This window comes from Kwoniella dendrophila, chromosome 5, assembly GCF_036810415.1.
Source record: "Kwoniella dendrophila CBS 6074 chromosome 5, complete sequence".
Taxonomy (NCBI): Eukaryota; Fungi; Basidiomycota; class Tremellomycetes; order Tremellales; family Cryptococcaceae; genus Kwoniella; species Kwoniella dendrophila.
In genome coordinates this window covers 1,523,423-1,543,458 of record NC_089480.1, presented here as the reverse complement: position 1 = coordinate 1,543,458, position 20,036 = coordinate 1,523,423, and the positions used below count along the sequence as shown (strand labels likewise).

Sequence of the window (20,036 nt, the reverse complement as noted above, 5' to 3'; positions counted from 1 at the left end):
CAAGGATGAGAGAATGTTCAGGTTTGATATTCAACTAGTACTAGCAGGTTATGATGACACACTCAACCTACTACCACGATCCGCAACGGAATCAAATATGCATTCCTCTTTCGGTGGCAAAATATCAATATTAACGCAGTGGCGGAGGATCCGAGCGTTGTAGATGAGTTAGTTGAGTTGTCATGTCAAATTATGCATGCTGGTGCTCAAGCTGCAGTGTGACGACAAGTAAAGGTCACCCGAGATAGTCATACATTTGGTACATTGTAATGTCCGCATCAGGATTACTATAGCAGTATCAGATTCTATGCTATGATACAGTGGTGGTAGATTGAAAGAATGACAGAATTGAACAGGAAGGGACAATCTCGGAACATGATATAAAATCGTAAAAGAAAGGGAAACCACCATCTATAATGTTAACGTCGCTATGCTATATGTGTTGTATGTTCTATATATACATTGTGTGTATCAATGTCTATGGGAGACAGGAGAAGGGAGAAGACTAAGTGACCCATGTAGTGACAAGTTACAGTTAGAAAAGGGTCGTTAATGATGCGAGGAGGAAAGGTGTAAATATGGTGATAAGGGGTATCTGAGCGATAGTAGACCAAGCACCACTTCTGTAATTGAGATCAATGGAAGTAGTCAGCTTCACACAACTCAACGATTTGGTAGTTCAGTTGTATGTAGGATGATGAATTAGAGGTACTGATGAACTTACGACGATTTAGGTTGATCAGTTATTTTGACTGTCAAAACAGCTACTAGACCATCAATAGCAGGTTGACCATTTTCTTCGACACTAAATCATACGTCAGCTCGAAATTTCTTGTCTTTCAGAAGGAGGATTGTGGATAAAAACTCACGTTATATAGTGATTGATATCGTCTAAAAAGGAATGACATAAGCACAATCCTCGATAAATTGAATAAATTCTAGCTATTACACTCACCACTTGAATTCTTCAGCAGGCCAGGGACGTATTTTACATCAGTTTGATAAGTGTAATTCATATAACTACCCGAACCTGAAAAGGTGGATGTATTGGTCAATTTGGACGTATCGATTGATTGGCCCGTCAAATTGCCAATCAGTTGGTCTCGTCCAATGTTATAGCTGAAACAGTAAGTAGGAAAATTAGCAATTGAATCAATCAAGGAAAGTGTGCTAAACGTGAATCGTGTAACAAGTTTTTGTCTTTGAAATGCAAGAATGACAATGATGTTGGACTTACCCATTAGGCACAATATCATGACCGGAATTCAAATCCATCTCAACAGAAACAGCTAAGAAATAAGCATTTGTTGTATTCTGAATCCAATATCTTAAATGTAAACCACCATTAAAAGTTTCTTGACATGTACCTATATATGGATTACCATAATTATATCTTAATTCTTCAACTTCAGTTACATTTCCTTTCCCATCACCTAAATTTGCTGATTGATCTGAACCTAAATGTTGTCCTAAACATTCTTCACCTAATCCCGCAACTCTATCCGTACAAATCAAAACGATCAGCATGATGATTTACCAATAATACCGACACCATGTTCTCACTTACAGCATATAATTTAAGAATCCACCTTTATCTAAACTTTTGACTAAAACTTCTTTATCTGAATCTGCAGATAAAATGACGTTCAAAGGTTCACCCAGACCAGCTGGATAAGTACCGTTTACAATCTACAGTGTTTGGGATTTATCGATATCAGCTTCGAACCATTACCTCTTTCGTCTTCTTGTGCTTGGGCTTAACCCTCCTATCGTCCTTAAGATTACAGTATACTAACGGTCAACATATATCCACCATTCTCTTCGGGATTTGTATACCCATTTGCCCTTTTCTTTAAACTCGGAAATATTGATGAAGAAGACGCTGAGCCAAGTATTTCTCCTGCATTGATAGAGTCGTTATCGATCCATTTCGAAGTTGCGGGACTTGCTATTATAGTGGTAGGTAATAAAGCTAATAAATTTGTGGCAATAAGTAACAGTATTGATGATCTCGAATTGAGGACCATCATCTATATTCCTGATTCTATAATATTTCTATGCTTATAGCGCTACCTGAGGATGATTGGAAGAGAAAAGAAAGCACAATAAAATTTGATGGCGAGGTTGATATATGTATGTTCGATCGATGTATACTGATTACCAAGGTAAAAAGTCCTCCTTGGCACGCGTGTTCTTTTCTTGAAGATTTGATACTTGCGTATCTTATGACTTGATCCCGTTCAAGCTGAGAATAATGTAATTTTGTTGCTAAGAAAAAAAAAGGAAAGAAATGATACAAATGTTGGAAAAATCTATATGTAAATCTATGACAATCTATGCTGAAATGAAGGAGGAAAAAGAAAGCAATCGTTGAAGAGATGTATGATGAATGTGAGAAAAGATAAGCAAAAGTGAAGAGCATAATATAGTAAATATAGACTCCAAATAATGGCTGCGAGTTGGTTTTAGCTCGAGACCATCTATAAGTTGGATGCTATATTGTAGTAGGATTATTTTACCCTGAAATCTCGAACAACCAACTTTTTTATCGAGGTTTTGTCTTTTTTTTTGGATTTCCATGCGGCAATTGATGTTTTCAAGATCTATCTTTTTGCTCTTTCAAACACGTCATTTTAGCAAAAGGTTTCAGAGAACAACAAGTTGGTAGCCGTTGATAATCGTATACAAGAGGATAACACTGAGTAACATAAAGACAAAAGAAAGTACGATATACAAAGATAGAACACAATGACTACTCGACATTTACTCCGATCTATTCCTAATTCAACAAAACCTCGTCTTGCCAGTCAGTCAATACGATGCATTTCATCATCATCGGTGATTTGTCAATTACCACCATCACAAACACCACATAATGCATCTTCGTCAAGCTCTTCATCATCTCAAGGCAAAACGACGCATTTTGGATTCAAGGAAGTACCCGAGGAACAGAAGGAGACTTTAGGTGAGTAGTGGGTTTACTCTATAGGAACAGCCTCTATATCTGGTTCCTCACTAAGGTCTTGTCAAGCTAATGCTAGAGATAGTCGGTAGTGTATTCAGTTCAGTAGCATCTTCATATGATGTAATGAATGATGCAATGTCATTAGGTATTCATAGAATATGGAAAGATTCATTCGTTTCATCAATGTTACCTAAATTATCACCTTCTTTACATCAAGATCCAAATCAAGCACAAAAACAACAATTCAAATGTTTAGATGTTGCTGGTGGTACAGGTGATATAGCATTAAGAATTTTAGATAGAGCAAGAGAAAAATTCGGTTCAAGAGATATTCAAGTTGAAATCGTTGATTTAAATCAAGGTATGTTAGATGAAGGTAGAAAAAGAGTAGCAAAAACTTTGTATTATAATAGTGAGTTCATTTCAACAATTGATCTGAATATGATACTCCACGCTCTCAGAATGACCCTGTTCTCAAAAAGGAGTAATCAAGCTGATACTTTCAATTCTCGTCAGCACCACAAATAACTTTTACACATGGAAACGCTCAAGCACTTCCTTCACACATTGCCGACAATTCAATTGATTTATATACTATCGCATTCGGAATCAGAAACTGTACTTCTTTACCTGCAGTCTTAAGTGAAGCTTATCGGGTATTAAAACCTGGAGGTAAAATTGGTGTGTTGGAATTTGGAAAGGTTTCAAATCCTTTGTTCAAAGAGTAAGTATGATTTTAAATATTACCATTTCTACTACAGCCTGATTGCTACGAAGGGTACAATACGATAAGTTGAATCGGCCCTGACTCGATGTTTGCTCTCGTTGAATCAGAATCTATCGACAATATTCTTTCCAGTTTATTCCTATTATGGGTAAAATCTTAGCCGGTGATTCTGAATCTTATCAATATTTAGTTGAATCAATAGAAAGATTCCCTACGCAACCTGAATTTGCACAACTGTGAGTGATTTTTAACCTATGCACTGTATTGGATAGGTACTAATCATGTTATTTCACTTTGCTAGCATGAGAGATGCAGGTTTCCAGACTGGTCAATTGAGAGAAGGTAAAGGAGGTGCTTGGACAGATTATACAAATGGTATAGCAACTGCTTGGACAGGTGTGAAAGCTTAAGGATAAAGAGGGTAAATATTTATATGGCAGGGGATTCTGTGCGGGACCGAGCTATACAGATCATTGGGTTTTAGAGTAACATGACAGCGCAATTAGCAATCATCAAATGCATTTATCATCGCATCTCCAGGTTATCTACCAAACTTATTATGTGACTGATATTCCAGCTACTTCCAGATATGGTGTGTTAATGATGGTAGCGATACCATATGGTCGATCGCTTTTGGTGTTTTATCAAGTTTATGAATAAAACAATGGTGAAACGAACATCTTGACGAGAGTCGGAATGTATTTTTTGCCATGCTTTGGAACAATTATTGCTTGATCTTTGAACAGCAGAATCAGGGTGTCTTCGAAACAATTTGTTGTCTTCCTTGAGAATTGGATTTATTGTTAACTATGTACAAACGCAAAATTCCTGTCTTTTCTTTAAAAGCTCAATCAGAAAATGGTAAATTTTGAAGAAACTTGATTATTTCATTTTTCTACCATTCCACAATCATCAATCCAACAATGACCTAATAATTCTTCATCTTTATTATTTTCTAAATTATTTAATTTTTTTAACAATTCTAAACTTTTTAAATTTGTGACTTGACCAAAAATTACATATTTCCCATTTAACTTGTTTAATTGTTTTTGTTTAAATTCTTTTACTTGAATTGAATCTTCTTCATCTTCTGAAATAGGTGGTATTAGACAAATGAAAAATTGTGAAGAATTTGAATTTTTTGATGAACCTGATGCCATAGCTATTGTACCAAATTTAAAATTTAATTTTAATCCTGATTTTTCATCTTTAAATGTTTTCCCATAAATTGATTCACCACTTGAACCATTATTTTTAATTATATCTCCACCTTGAATAATAAAATCTTTAACTAATCTATGTAATTTATTAGATTTATAATGTAATTTTTTACTCGGTATAATTTTACTTGTTCCTTTATAATCACCTTTTAATAAATGTTTAAAATTTTCACATGTTAAAGGACATTCTTTAGTAAATAAATCAATATATAAAATCTCTTCATAAATTAATGATTTCGGTTTAATATTAGTTACTCTTATTTCATCATCATCATCTGTTGAAGTTAATGTATAAGGTTGATGTTGAGCTAAATCTTTCAAAATATCTAATTGTTCTTGATTCAATTCTTCTAATTTCGAAGGTAATCCATAAGATTGATAATGATCATGTAATATCTTTTGATTATGTTCCCATTGTGATAAATCAGATTTATATTTATCTAAATCACCATAACCAATTTTCATCCATCCTGTTTCACTCATTATCGTTGATTTATAGCTTTCTTAGAGTATGTGATCGACAATTTCCTCAGCAGCTGGGTTCGAGTTCGGTATTTATGTTCTTGGCTGAAAATATGAATTGGATTCTTGCTTGACCAGATTGTGATGTTATATTCAGGTATTTAGGAAGAGACGAGGATGCAAAGCGTACCTTCGGACAGCTTTATGTTGCAATAAGGGCAATCAACCTTCCTCAACGCGAGCGGTAAGAAATGATTCAGGTGCCGAGGATGTTAAGATACCGCGATTTATCGTATCTTCGCATTTACTATTTCTATTTGATGCGGTTGATCGAAACCAAATTCGTATTCCTGTATTCCTATAATATACATGAATAATGCCAGCGTCGAATACATGCAGTCGTGTCAGATGACACTATTTGATCTTGTCGCACTTTACATTTCCTCGCTCTCCTGCTCGTCCACCCCCTCCCCTTCCCCTTCTCCCGCATCCCGCGTCTTGATTGCGTACATCATGCACGGAAAGTCTTCCGAGCTCGTAGCAGAGTAAGAAGTGGAATTTTACATGTATGCGTGCTAAAGCATAAAGGTAATGCATTACATCGCACTAAACATATACTCTATACATCTATGGGCATAACAGTTACTGCTGATCATCTACCTTATCTAGAATGTCTCTTCATCTATCAACGAGATTCGTGAGGCAATTAAGCGAATTGACCTAGACCCATTACTCTATCTCTAGCTTCTTCATACTTTCTTCTAGTTTCACTGACTACATGTTCAGGTAAAGTAACATCTTCTTTAGCTTTTAAGCCTTCTTTTATTAACCAATCTCTTAGATATTGTTTATCAAATGACGCTTGTGGTTTACCTTCAACATATTCAGCAGAAGACCAATATCTTGATGAATCAGGTGTTAAAACTTCATCAATCAGAATCAATTGATTCTTGTTAGGTGAAGTTGAATCAGGTAATAAACCAAATTCGAATTTAGTATCAGCTAGGATCAATCCTCTTTCTAATGCATATTCTGATGCTTCTGTGTATAATCTTAAAGCAACTTTTTCGATTTCTTCAGCAAGTTCAGGTCCACAAATGTCTTTGACTATGAGAGTATGAGAAAAGCAGATCATAAGTTTGTAATTCCTCTGATTACTACACCTTCTATAGACTCACCTTTATCAGGATGAATGTTCTCATCATGTTCACCTTGATCAGCTTTCGTTGATGGAGTAAACAATGGTTTAGGTAATTTTTGAGATTCAACTAATCCCGCAGGCATTGGGATACCGTGAACAGTCTGTGATTTCTTGTATTCTGACCATGCAGAGCCTGATTAACGTGCACCTAGGTGAGTTTATGGGCCCAGCCGAAATACAAATGCGGAGCTCACCTGTTATATACCCTCTGACAATAGCTTCGATCTTTACAACTTCACATTTCTTTACAATCATACTTCTGCCTTCTAGTTGATCTCGGTATTCATCTAATGATCTAGGGAATTCTGACCATGCATCGGCAGGAGAATCAAGACATGAGGATGGCGAAGGGTTGAGGACGTGATTTGGTATGATATGTTTGAGCTTATCGAACCAGAATAAGGAGAGGGTAGTAAGGGTGATACCTTTTGATGGGATACCCTATGAAGAGATTGTAAGCGATTTTTTTACTTTACCAGGAAACATCTACTTACATTGTTCATTATGACATCAAAAGCACTCATTCTATCGGTAGCGACAAATAGTAATTTATCTTGATCTTCAGCACCAGGTAGAGCATAAATATCTCTTACTTTACCTTTAGCAAGTAGTTTTAATTTTGGTAAATTGGTTGACGTGACGCAAGATGTCGATGATGACGATCCACTTCCGCTTGCTGCTGCAGCAGCAGGAGCTTCAGCAGCCGCTTGAGATGATTTCTGGAGTTCAGCGGGTTTTAAGGGATGACCTTCAGCAGTAGCTTTAGCAGCCGCTTTTTCGGCTTTCTCCTTTTCTTTAGCTGCTCGGAGTGCTGCTCTTTCTTCTTCGGTAGGAGCGGACTTTCGAACATCCTTCTTTTTCTGTAGGAATATGTGGTTCAGCTTCCGGATGATGCAGTATATCAACTAGTTGACAGATCACTCACCTCTTTCTTAGCAGCTGCAGCAGGAGCAGCAGATTGATCAGGATAAGCTAATTTCTCAACTTCTTGCCAATCTTTGTCCTCTTCAAAAGCTTTTCTTATAGGAGCTAGAAGGTTGATTAAAGCATCTGTTACAGCACCTTTCAAATCTCCTGGATGCACTTCTTCAGCTACATAGGCTTTTTCCAAATCTTCGTAACTTGAGAAATGAATATCACCACCGAATTTTTCTGGTCTTGTAATACTGAATAAAGTTCCTTCGGGAGCGCCAGCATTGACAAAACTACCTTCCCCAACAGGAGCCTTTTCACCTTTAGTTGAAGCTTGTTCATTTCTTAATGCTTGAACAGGTATTAAAACTGCTTTGATGAATGCCAAAACACCATTATTCTCAACTTCTCCGGGCGGACACAAAGCTGCTTTGATTTTAGATTTGATTTCGGCTGGTGAATCAAGGAAATCGATTTTTGACTTTGGGTCAGATGCTGACATTTTTCCACCTGATAATCCTGGTACCATAGCATTCATCAAATGTGCTCGCTTGGCGTATCCTAACCGAGGGAGGAAATGAGCAGCGTACATGAAGATTTTTCGCTGTGCAAATCGCAAATTAGCTTTAATCACAGCAAAATGCGACCCGAAGAGCTAACCTGATCAACACCACCGAATTGGAAATGTACATCCAAGTATTGTTCATCCAAAGCTTGAAGACCAGGGTAGAGTAAACTACTCATCAAGGGTGATTCGGATTCTTTTACTACATCGGCACCGGCGTGTTCAGCTTCTCTTGTTGAAGTAAGGGCGTGGAATCTGATGATCACCGTCAGCTACCCTAAACTCTAATCTACAGCAGCTGTCGTTCCTAGTATACGTACTTGTAGACATCTAATGTGTAATCAGCTTTGAGCTGGTAACTTGTTCCGGTCACAAATTCAAGTTTATCCACTGGTACACCAAGTACGGTAAAGACGGTTTTAAGAAGGATGGAATAGTATTTGACTCGGTATTGAACAGTTTGCAGGGTGGATTTGGAAGCGTCAAGGAAGGCGTGGAGCTAATTAATCAGGAGATCAGCACTACAACAACAAAAGTGTTGAGGAATGATGCGACTGTCGAACGTACATCTGGAACAAAGGCACGTTAGCTAAATTCCATGCCGCTGGATTGCTGACAGCTAACTCACCTGCAAGCAGGACCTTTACATGTACACCAGCAGTCAAGAAGTCGGCGATCTTTACCAGTGGTACGCAATAAGCAATATGAGCTGTAGATGACTGTTTAGCATGTACCTTGCGCTCGATATGTCACTTGCTATTCTTGTTTAACAAATTTCTTTGGTTAAAAGCCACTCACGTCGACCAGTAGTAGCGGTACCTATCATTCGAATAGTCAGATTTGAGAAACATCTATTACAGGCGAAAGATGGGCGCTACCTACCCCAATAAGCTCTCACAACCTCTCCATCAGCCAAGACCTTTCTGATAATATCTCCACCAGTATGTTCCTGTAATCTTCTGGTAATTCGCTCGTATTCAGCTTCTTTCTCTGGTGAAAGAGTGATAGTGGAAGCTTTCTCAGCTACTTGTTCGGTAAAAGCTGGTTCTGCCATGTTATCTGAGATGCTCTAGGTATAATGACCTATTTTCCAGTAATATGATACAATGATCTATATTCACGACACAAAGATAAGATAAGTTGGTTGAGGTTGAAATTAGATTTCGGATTCAGGTCAACCCAAAACACGAAATATCAATATATCAATTTGACTCAAATGGAAATGAGGCCCCAGTTGTATCATGTTAGGCGAACGACTTAGCACTGATGCGGCTTACCGCAAGCCTATTCAGTTGATCGTTTTTATAGTTTGAGGCTTGCGAGGTAGTTGTTCTTGATAATGGTTAGACATCGGCACGGAAATCCGAGTTTTCCCGACCCGTTTATTTCAATTTTGTGTTTGGATGATTTTGAAAAAATCAATCGAGGCGTGAGTTTTAATGAAATTTGTCTTCAGTTTTTTACCCTGGCCTCTGTTAGGTGGTTGTCCTTGAAATCCGCTATTGCCATTTGATTAGGCTAAGCCATGCCATGTTAGTTGGGGAGAATTTTACCTGCAAGCGTTGAGTGATGCATATAACGTACAAGTTTTATCTATATATTTACATGTTGACAAGAAAAAAAAAAGTAAATTCATTTTCGTTCTTTGTCTTTTTATCTTTCTCTGTATCAAAAAAAATCAATAAAATCGATCTTTAGATCATCCTCTTTCTTTTCTTCTACTGTATCCTTATATTCTCTTTAATACAAAATGGTGAGTAACTTTAACTTCGATTTGTATCGAAAATACAAATCGCAAAATCACCCATATAATAATGAAAAAATTCCGACATCACCCGTACAACCAAGAAAAAAAAATACAAATAAAATTCAAGAAATACAAATTCGTCTTTTTGCTGACCATGTTATCTGTAACGTTTCATAGTCCCGAGCTGCTTTCATGAAAAAATGGTTCCCTACTGAAACCTACCCAATCTTCGGGTAAGTTACTGTTCAACTTGATACATGCATCTCATCCACTTTCTCCCACCTATTGCTGGAGGTTAAGCTATTCGACGAATCGGCCGATCTTTCATCATGAAACGATATCACCCCGCCACTTATCAGTGAACGATGCCATCAATCTGGCCTGGCAACATATGGTAGTAGCTGATCTCGTCCTGCTCAATTCTCATAGTATCGTTGGTATTGCCGTTGGTGGGGCTGGATACTACCTTTACAGACTTTCTCAAGGTCCTGAAGTTGTATGGGACAGAAAAGGTGACTGGAGACCATGGGACAAAATCACCCACGACACCAACGTGAGTGACAGCAATTTCCCCTGTACTCAATCATGTTCACACAATACAAGTGCAATCGATTTACCCCTTTCAAGATAGCAAATGCTGATACTTCTTAAATTCTTATCGTAGCAAAAACTTATCACTGTTAACCCTGAATTCTGGGAAAAACGAAGACAATTCGTTAAAGATCAACAAACCAACCAACGAGCTGTTGACCAAATCTAAATCAATCTCACACACAATCGTTGATTTGTCTCACTCCTTCATATAGCCATATCACGCCACTACCATCATCACCAAGCATTCTCATTTTTTTGGTTTTTCTCGTCCCGCTTCGGCGTCCTCTCATAGAGTTGTAGATTAGATCGGATAGATATTTTGGATACTTGCATTTTTTATATATTCAATTATATATCCGAATGTTATCCATTTACATAACGCGTAAACTGCTCAGCCCATCGTATCGTAGTTGCGTATTAGCACTTTGTTTGTTCAACAGAATCACTGACGGTAGAGTGGCAATTCGAATCGAAGTGTTTACTGCAATCTCGAGCATCATTGTTTTACTCACATATATTAACATAGCATAGATGATTCATGTGACCATTTCTAAGTATAAATCTACAAATACAAACATTGATAACTATAAACTGATAAGCACTTGATATGAAAGCGCGATTCTATACTCCTAACTTCCTAGCTATAAACTATAAATCCTGACGATCTGATCAAATCTTCCATAAACATCCAATCTCCTATTCTAAACTGTTCTCAACATCTGCAGCATCGTCACCTTCCATAGATGCGAAGTTTAGGAAGGCGTTCTAAAAGAAAAACGAATATTAGTACGTTGTGCTTCATCATTTCTATCAGAGGTACAGATTTGACTTACTGGTCTGTGACATGGAGCCCAGAAAGATTCAGGTTTATCTAAAGTCATTGAATAAGGTAATTTATCTGACCAAGATTGAGTTAAACCAACACCATAATTCCAAACACCACCTTCAGGTACTAAAGTCATACCTAAGATTCTATCTGATAATAACAATTGTACTCTATTTGCCATTGAAGGATTAAATCCTTGATTTTGACCTGTTACATCTTGATTTTTTCTACCCCATTCGAATCCTGCAACAGTTAATTCCCATGCATTTAATGAAACTGAACCAGGTGTAAAAGCACATGTTACACAAATAGATTGTGGTCCCCATTCAGAATGATTTGCCATTATTTTAGCTTGTGTAGTAACATCAGCAGGTGATAAATGATTTAATTCTGTTGATTGTGTTTTAATCCATCCTAATGGTTCTAAATCTTTTAATAAGAAATCATGTTTAGGTAATGAACTTGGTAACTCTACACCATTATTACTACCTCTTTGTGGTACCCATGCAACAGCTTTGATTTCTTTGACTTGTGGATTATCTGCTGGTGAACTACCATATAGATAAGCAACAACTTGAGTACGTAAATCACCATTGACGATAAATGTTTTCAAGACATTCTTAGGTATAACATAGGTGAATGATCCAGCATCATCTTTGACATCATCGTTACCAACAAAGATATGGTTGACACGTAATGGCAAATTGGTTGCTGAAATAGCTCTAACTCTCCAATCGGATTTAGAAGCGAAGGTTTGTTGTTCGTAATTGGTGGTAGTTGTAACAACGATTTCATCACCATGGATGTTGGTAGTTTTAGTTTGAAGAGCTGTAACTTGGGATTGAGCTTCTGTGGTCTTCTCGATTTCTGCCATTTGTTGACGTTGAACAGATGGAGCAGCAATTTCCATACCTAAGATGATATCTCTGATTTCAGATGCAGTAAGAGAAGCAACATTAACTGAGTTTCGTTTACCGAAATCAGCCAAGATTAAATCTTTCAATGCGACTTCAACAGACATCCAAGCGTCATCTGATAAAGTTGGGAAAATGTGGTATGATTCAGTGATAGTAGCTCGATCAGGTCGAAGAATGATCTTGGCTTTTTCGTTGTTAACGTGAAGAGCTCGAAGAATAAGAATAAGTCGAGAGAAGGCGGTGTAAGAAGAGATGGATTTGAGCCAGTCGTCATATAAGTTGAACAAGACCATTTGTGGTTGAGTAGCACGCTAGAAAAGGTACAGCGATGTTCAGAATGAAAAATAAGCATGACGGAATGAGAATAACTTACCAAGATCAAATCACCGAATTTCTCCATCTTGAGAGTAGCTTGGAAAGGTAATTGCAATTCTGAACCTTTGATTACGATGTTAGGGAAATCTAACAAATGGACTTCTAATGGATCTAACATTCCTTTTCTAGTAACAATAACTTGTTTAGGTTGTTCTTCAACTGGTAAAGATCTAACTAAAGCTGCAACTTCTTCTGCAGTTTTCCATTTTGCTAATTGACCTAAACGTTTTTGACCTGCCCAAACAGAAGTATGAATAATTTTCAAGAATAATTGACCTGTTCTTGGATTGAAAATGAAAATAGCTCCATTAATAGGTTTTGTTGTTAAATTACCTTCAAAAGTTTTATGTACAGTAACTCTATAAACATTTGTATCATCAACAAACCAAATAATTTGATTTGAGAATAATTCTGAATAATTTGATGAATTTAAATATGGTTCTGTAGGTTCTGAAGAATATAATTGTAAACCTTTTCTAATTCTTTCTCTTAATACATATAAAGCTGGATTAGCTTTCATGATTTTTGCCATTGCTTGTTGTAATAATGGTTTTAGTCCAGGGAAATAATTTCCATATGCTGAATATAAATTATATGCTAAATCTATAGCGATCAATACACCTGTAGGTGAAGGGTAAATTGATTGTGAATCACTTGAATAATCTAAGAATTTAGCTCTAGCATATCTTTCAATATCATGTGAATCGAAATCACCCCATCTTAATTGAATATCTAACCAGAATTTATTTGATGTTGTACCATCAAATGTATCCCTGTTATCGGTAAGTAAAGAAGGTCTTGATATTTGCCATTTGTATGAAGAGAATAAGAGAATATCCGAAGCTGAGGAGTTCATTTTATATGATTTTCTAGGATGGATAGTTTCCTTTTGAACAGTTTCAATTTGTAAAGCTTCCAATTCTTGATCGAACACTTGACATAAATCCATAGTGACGGATTCGTGGATCTTTTGCCACAAGTGCGCTCTGAAGATTTGAATGAAGGAGATTTTCCTATACAAATAACGAAGAGCAAGGTTATTAACCAGTAATGAAATATATCTACGGGAACCACTCACAATGTAGGCAATTTACCGTGCATGAAAACACCAGTAAGATCCAATTGTACTTGGAAACCAACCTGTACAAATTACAGTCAGCTATGCACGCTGGGTCAAGCGGAAGTAAAGTAAGAAAGTGGCTATGTAGGTAATCAGTGTATTACGTCATCTCGTGAACGCGAGACGCGCGATGCCACTATACACGCCACCAACTGCCACTTTCCTTCCGAGCTTCTTCCTCGACTCACATAAACGTTCGCTCGATTAATCTGTAAAGGAAAACAGGTCAGCTTCATCACAAATGAGTAAAAAAACCTGCACTTTCGGTGGGCGACCACCACATGGTGAACCGACGGTTCTAAAAACGAAAGAAAACAGTAAGCAAATGCTCTTGCAATGAAAAAAATCAGACACCAAGAAGTTTTTGGGAGGGAGGGAGTCATTTTGTTGGCGTTTGGTGTACAAATGGGTATAAGACTTTATACTTACAGGAATCTGAGACAGACCAGATCTTTGAGCGTTGGTGAGCTTCTTATATTTCATAGATTCCTCGAAACCTATAGAACAGAGAAGTCAGAATGGCACGTTCTCGATGATAGTAGTGGGAGAGATAGAAAAAAAACAAAAAAAAAAGCGGGGGGGGGGGGGGGGGGGGGGGAGGGATCAAAGGTGGATATAAGGGGCTACGCGGAAGGACGATACCACCGGGACGGTCCAGATGATGTGGAGGATCAACTTACCAGATGCTTTCTCCCAGAACAAACCTTCCCAAGTTGGGAAAGCAGTACCTTTGAATAATGAATGTTCTAAAATACCTTCTACACCACCTAAAGCGGCAATAACATCTACTCGGTATGAATTCAAATTCCACAATTTACCATCATGTCTATTGTTGGTCCAGATGAAAGGTTGATTTCTCAATCTGAAATATTGTGAGAAGAAAGCTCTTACTCTCCAACCTTTATCATATGCTAAAGTATGTCTATCTTTTTGGAATAAAGTATTTACTCTTGGTATACCTCTATCCCAAGAATCTTCTAAATCTTCCAAAGTTAATCTTCTGTTAGATGCTGTAGCTTCTTTCCTTTTCATTGCGTATTCTGACCAAACTCTAGCAGAATCTAAGAATTCCGCTTCCCAAGGTTGTAAATATCTATACAAGTTTGGAATTAATTGATCTTCTTCATGTGTCATACCTGATCTGAAATGTGTTATACCTCCAGAATCAGTTTGTTTTGACCATCTCAAATCTGATTGTGGAATCAATACGAAACCCATAGATAACATTCCTAAACCACCTAATTCTTTAGGTGAATAGAATACACATGGAGGGAATCTTGAAGGCATCTTGGAGTTTAATCCAACTTTGACTCGAGTCTGTACTTTGTTTTCAGCTTTGACTAAAGAATCCAATAATTCATTTGTATGTACTACAGCTTCTCTGTAATATGTCATTAATCCGATCAAGGCCGTGTTCCTATTGCATAAGGAAGTAGGTTAGCAGGCTCTCTATGCATAGGGTAGGAGTAGAGTGAGGCAGAATGCAAGGGATTGTATGGGAGGGGCGCGGGCGGGGGCCGCCGCCAATCCGCAGGGTGGCAGATTGTACGGTGAAGAACTTCCTTCCACCCTTCCTCCTCATCTCAAAAGAGCATCGAAGGTCTCCCGAAATCATGGTATAATGAAAAGGGGTATTAAAACGAACCATTTATTGATTATCTTGGAGAACGTGGCAGACCCTGAAGACATTAAAATCTGTCGCATTCGATTGTTGAAATCATTTACAGCATGATCTGAAACTCTTAAGAAAGCTTGAGCTGTTCTTTCCTTTGTTGACTCTTGAGTTAAATTCCAAACACCATCTTTTAATGAATATTGTTCACCATGTTGAGTTCTAATTCTAGGTAAGATTCTAATTTCGAATCCTGACATTGAAAATAATAATTGAGGATTATCTTTAGAATAAACTGAAACGAATGATTCTTCCCATTCAATTGTAGTTAACGATCTAGGTAAAGAAGATTTAACATTCCACCAAACTGCTCTACCTAAATTAACATCATGTTTATTTAATCTCATTCTACAATCTTTAGGCCAACATCTTTTGTTATTATAGTTGTGCATATTTTCATTATTTGGATCGGGATTGGCACTTAAGTATCGTTGAATTAGATCTCGAGCCTCATCGGAAGAGAATCGGAATAAAATATGAATTCGATCAACGTATCGAGTATAAAATCGGATTGGATGTCGGGTCTCGGTATCGGAGTCTCGGAATTGAAGGAAACCTAGTGAAATTGTGAAGTATGTTAGTTGTAAGTAACATGTCGGGATGAGTAGAATATAACGTACCGTTTGGTGCTCCAGGTGGCCCAGCAAGCTCACTTGCTCGTTGAAGACCAAGGATGAGTAAATCAAGTACCAAACCATAGAATTGGAAGACAAATGAAGAGAATTGTAAACCCCTAATCATACCATAGGCATTGACGTGCGACATATCCTTGAATGTAAGGGTGATGTTATTCTTGGCGGTAATATAATCAGCCAAATTGTGATCCAAAATCAACCTCAATAATCTATTCAATAATGTGAAATCTACTTTCTCGTAGACTCTTGAAAGTACAGTTTCCATCATTACTACACATTCACCATCTTGAGTATCCCAAATATCTGTTAAGTTGTTTATACCTTGACACCATTTGTAAACTAAAAGTGGAGGAGGTTCATTATCTGAAGGTTTAATCCAATTTGGGAATAAACCTCTTTTATCAGATTCATACCATAAAAATTGATCTAAATAAGCATCTGTAATTTTTTCAACAGGTTCAATATCATAACATGGAATTAATTTATCATAAGTATCAAAAAATTCTATACCAGCTTCTTTGAATGCACGTTGAGTTAATAATAATCTTTTAATTCTTGATAAACATTCATGTGGATTATCATATGCTTGTTCAACTAAAGCTAATTCTTCTCTTTGTGATTGATTTAATCTACCATGAACTGAATATGCTTCTTTCAATTTTTCTAAAGCCAAAACTAATAATTTTGTATCATGTTTATATGATAATGGTGGGAATGGTATTGGTGCGAATTTTCTAGATTCTAACCAATGTACTGTTGATGTATATATAGCAACAGCTTCTTCAGATGATATATATGGTCCATCTTTCAAGTAACCATTTTGTCTTTCTTGTTCAGCTTTAAGGTATAATCGAGTCAATCGACCGAGGTTCTTTCGCACAACAGCTTTATCGACTGTAGCTCCTCTTCTAATTCTTTCACGATTATAATGTGCCACACTAGCCCACCAATCTGCTTTACTCTTGATGTATCTTAAGATGATATTCTCGATGGCAGCAGGCATACCTGGAACTTTCCAAGGGATGTTGGCTTTCCAACATCGCCAAGCTTCGGAAAGATGCTGTAGGATGGTTTTCGCTTTGTTTGCTTTTATACTTTCGGGCATCATACTATAAATTACACAAAGAGTTAGTATTTACCCTTTCATTTGCAAGCCATAGCCAAGTGTAATTGGGAAGGGGGCGGAGAGAGGGAAGGATAGCCAAGGTGAGGGGAAGGGAGATCAAGTAGCCTATAGTGAGAGTGCCACACACGCGCGACTCCCGCCCGCCACTGCAACCCCCCTGCAACCACTGCTATTCCTTTTCTTGACCTCTTCGAAATATGTTTAGAACTTACTCTAGGATATCATGCATTATTGCAGCTCTAAGCTCCAAATCGAAATGCGATTCAACTCTCTGCTTGGTGACAGTTTTTGCTGTACCTTTAGAGTTTCTACCTTCGAATTGTCTAGCTAACAAATTACCTAACCATCTTTCTAATAATGGGACTATACCTCTCATGAAGAATAACCATACTCTCCAACCTGGCGCCCAGAAACCTACACCAGGACCTTTACCTACTGGACCAGTATTGAATCTTGAATAGATCAAATGTTTTAAATCTTTACACATTCTAATTTGTTTCATTAATTTATACTTGTATCTGTACATACCAGTTAATTGACCAACATGTGAGAACATGTATTGTAAACCATCAGCCAACTGGAAAGCATCAACATTACCTAATCTAAATTGAACATGTGAATCAACGATTAATTTCGTTAACCTCAAAATTTCTCTGATCAAGTGGAAAGCATTACCAAATCTTGATTTCTTTCTTTCTTTTGTTGTTAATGTCTTGATAGGTTTCAGATTCAAATTATAATCTAAATGTAGATAGTTCAAATTTTTACGATGGATTAACAAATTCAACATATTGTAACCTTGTCTACAGACTTGCAAACCAGCTTCGACCCAATCTAAATTAGTTGTCTGGAAGAATTTGGTGTTCTTCAAAGATCTAAATAAGTTTCTTTTAGCCATTGCTTTTGGTCTTTTATGATGTAAAGCATTCAACACATAAACCTTTAACAATTTCTGGTACGAAACTCTAATCTTAACTGGTTGATCAGGTGGACAATGTTCTAAATAGAAGTTTTTGATCAAAGGTATATCTTGAGCTCTTTTTGTTTTACCACTTCTTAGATTATATGGATATGGTGCCCAATATAATGCTATAGCATCGGCTGTATTATCATTACTTAAATCTTTATTTTCTAAGAATGGTTCCAATTCTTCAGGTAATTCAAACTCTTCTTCATCTTCATCATTTCCAAATCCGAATACAGAATCTTCATGAGATACCAAAGGTGTGTGTGCTTCTTGTACAACACGTTGTGAGATTGGATTTATCAATGGATCGAAATAAAATGCTGGTAAATCTGGATCATCAGTTTTTATGTAAACATTTTTAGGTTCATGATATGGACCAATATGAACTGATCTTGGTACTGAATTATATAAATGTGGGAAAGCGACTTTATATTCTGATCTAATTACACCACGTATAATAACTTTATTTATATCATTAAATTCATTCCAATCTTCATCGAAAGCTTCTGTATCTCTATATAGAGGTTCGAATTTTGGTCCACCAGGTAAAGCTATATTTAATGATTTTGCTGTAAAGAAAGATTTTTTATCAAACAAATAAAAAGCATTATTATCTGAATAATCTGATAATAATTGTCTACCAATTCGATATAAATTTGCTAATTGTGGTAAAGATAATTGGAAATATTTATAACTTGATCCATTTATATGTGGTGTATCCAATAATGGTTTTGGATCATAAAACCAATCTAATATAGCTTCATCATCTTCTTCATCTAATTCCAATTGAATAGCTTCTAAGGGTTCAACATCTAATACATTATCTCCATAATCCATTGGTGGTTCTTCATCATCAAATGGTGGAAACCTCATTCTCTTGAAATGCCTTCGATCTCGTTTCTCTCGTCTCATAGCAAGCCACATTGATGCCCATTGTGCGTGATACTAGGTGAATAGTCAGCTATGTGCAGGTTTGGTGGACTCTGAGGCTGAACTTACCACTGGCTCTATTACTTGTGGTATCTCGTTAACAAAGGTTATGGCTCCTGAAATATGATACAACACGGGCACTTCACGGACTTGCTGTATGATCATACATGCTATATTAGTACTGCGCCACGAAAACTTCGCAGTGACGAGTAAACTTACCTCCCATGGCATAGGAATGTTTTCCAACAACTTCATAACTGCATGAGGTACATATTTCAATGCACCTAAATGTACACGCTTATCATTTCTGAACTTCCTATTTGACATATCACCATGATCTTTTATGATCTTTCTGAGATGCTCCGGGGGTAAATCCTGTTCATGTCCCATCGAAAACCCCTCTCGTCAGCTTCCTTTCTTAGGATGATTTGACGATACTTTCAATATCTTCCTCTTATCTTTGATATGATGTCTCACATCTGCCACAAAAGAGCGCGTGATACAAAATAAACTCACAGCTTTACCGAAATCTATACCGCCACCACCACCTTGTCTCCTCTTTGAATCAAATCTTTTCTTTTGGGATTGTCTCCATTTTCTTGCTTTCTTTTCAATTTCGTCCTGACTTAATTGTCCAAAAAAATCTCCATCCATCCTACTTTCCTCTACATTTCCATTCTGTTGACCTGAAAATCCTGGAGGCGGAGCAATACCGAATCCTGGTGGAGCCGACATTCTTCAAACCGTCTTTGAGATAATGCCAATGGTAAACAAATGAAAGATGATGATCATCAAAATAATGAAAATATAGTGGCAATAAAGTGTTAAATCATTAGTTCTTTCGAACCTCGATTTGTTAATATCGCGAACGATTATCTAGGAGCTCTCTCTATAGTTGAATTCGGTGTTATATCAATGTGGCACCTATCAAAGTGAATGATTTTTGCTTTTCTCGTTGTCCGCCACGTTAAGCGGAGTATCTTCTCGACTCCGATTATGTAATAATAAACGGAAATTGATGCCGGAATTGCGAGATCAGCAATGATATGGGTTTATGGGCCCCCAGGTTTGTTAT

General features: G+C 37.0%; 6 protein-coding genes across 6 annotated transcripts; 2 read left to right on the top strand and 4 right to left on the bottom strand.

Moving 5' to 3' along the window:
- Positions 1-535: 535 nt before the first annotated feature.
- On the bottom strand, positions 536-2,027 carry L201_004408 (uncharacterized protein; the record flags this gene model as incomplete). The annotated part of the gene is made up of 7 exons (XM_066220150.1): positions 536-623; positions 725-805; positions 870-891; positions 956-1,119; positions 1,238-1,498; positions 1,568-1,689; positions 1,797-2,027. The coding sequence occupies 7 exons, from the start codon at positions 2,025-2,027 to the stop codon at positions 536-538; spliced, it is 969 nt and encodes a 322-aa protein (XP_066076247.1).
- A 721-nt stretch (positions 2,028-2,748) lies between these two features.
- On the top strand, positions 2,749-4,102 carry L201_004407 (uncharacterized protein; the record flags this gene model as incomplete). Its single annotated transcript, XM_066220149.1, has 5 exons — positions 2,749-2,965; positions 3,048-3,377; positions 3,482-3,689; positions 3,800-3,928; positions 3,994-4,102. The coding sequence occupies 5 exons, from the start codon at positions 2,749-2,751 to the stop codon at positions 4,100-4,102; spliced, it is 993 nt and encodes a 330-aa protein (XP_066076246.1).
- Positions 4,103-4,579: 477 nt separating this feature from the next.
- L201_004406 (uncharacterized protein) lies at positions 4,580-5,395 on the bottom strand (the record flags this gene model as incomplete). The annotated part of the gene is made up of 1 exon (XM_066220148.1): positions 4,580-5,395. One exon carries the CDS (start codon positions 5,393-5,395, stop codon positions 4,580-4,582), a length of 816 nt encoding a protein of 271 aa, XP_066076245.1.
- A 685-nt stretch (positions 5,396-6,080) lies between these two features.
- L201_004405 (phosphoribosylaminoimidazolesuccinocarboxamide synthase) lies at positions 6,081-9,106 on the bottom strand (the record flags this gene model as incomplete). Its single annotated transcript, XM_066220147.1, has 10 exons — positions 6,081-6,481; positions 6,553-6,708; positions 6,770-7,016; positions 7,070-7,435; positions 7,501-8,091; positions 8,148-8,307; positions 8,373-8,551; positions 8,637-8,761; positions 8,851-8,871; positions 8,935-9,106. The coding sequence occupies 10 exons, from the start codon at positions 9,104-9,106 to the stop codon at positions 6,081-6,083; spliced, it is 2,418 nt and encodes an 805-aa protein (XP_066076244.1).
- Positions 9,107-9,991: 885 nt separating this feature from the next.
- L201_004404 (uncharacterized protein) lies at positions 9,992-10,559 on the top strand (the record flags this gene model as incomplete). Its single annotated transcript, XM_066220146.1, has 3 exons — positions 9,992-10,032; positions 10,229-10,352; positions 10,464-10,559. 3 exons carry the CDS (start codon positions 9,992-9,994, stop codon positions 10,557-10,559), a joined length of 261 nt encoding a protein of 86 aa, XP_066076243.1.
- A 530-nt stretch (positions 10,560-11,089) lies between these two features.
- On the bottom strand, positions 11,090-19,696 carry L201_004403 (pre-mRNA-processing-splicing factor 8; the record flags this gene model as incomplete). The annotated part of the gene is made up of 14 exons (XM_066220145.1): positions 11,090-11,158; positions 11,227-12,447; positions 12,510-13,524; positions 13,590-13,651; positions 13,820-13,840; positions 13,891-13,929; positions 14,061-14,128; positions 14,312-15,048; positions 15,277-15,859; positions 15,924-17,047; positions 17,277-18,976; positions 19,031-19,114; positions 19,181-19,336; positions 19,478-19,696. The coding sequence occupies 14 exons, from the start codon at positions 19,694-19,696 to the stop codon at positions 11,090-11,092; spliced, it is 7,098 nt and encodes a 2,365-aa protein (XP_066076242.1).
- Positions 19,697-20,036: the final 340 nt, after the last annotated feature.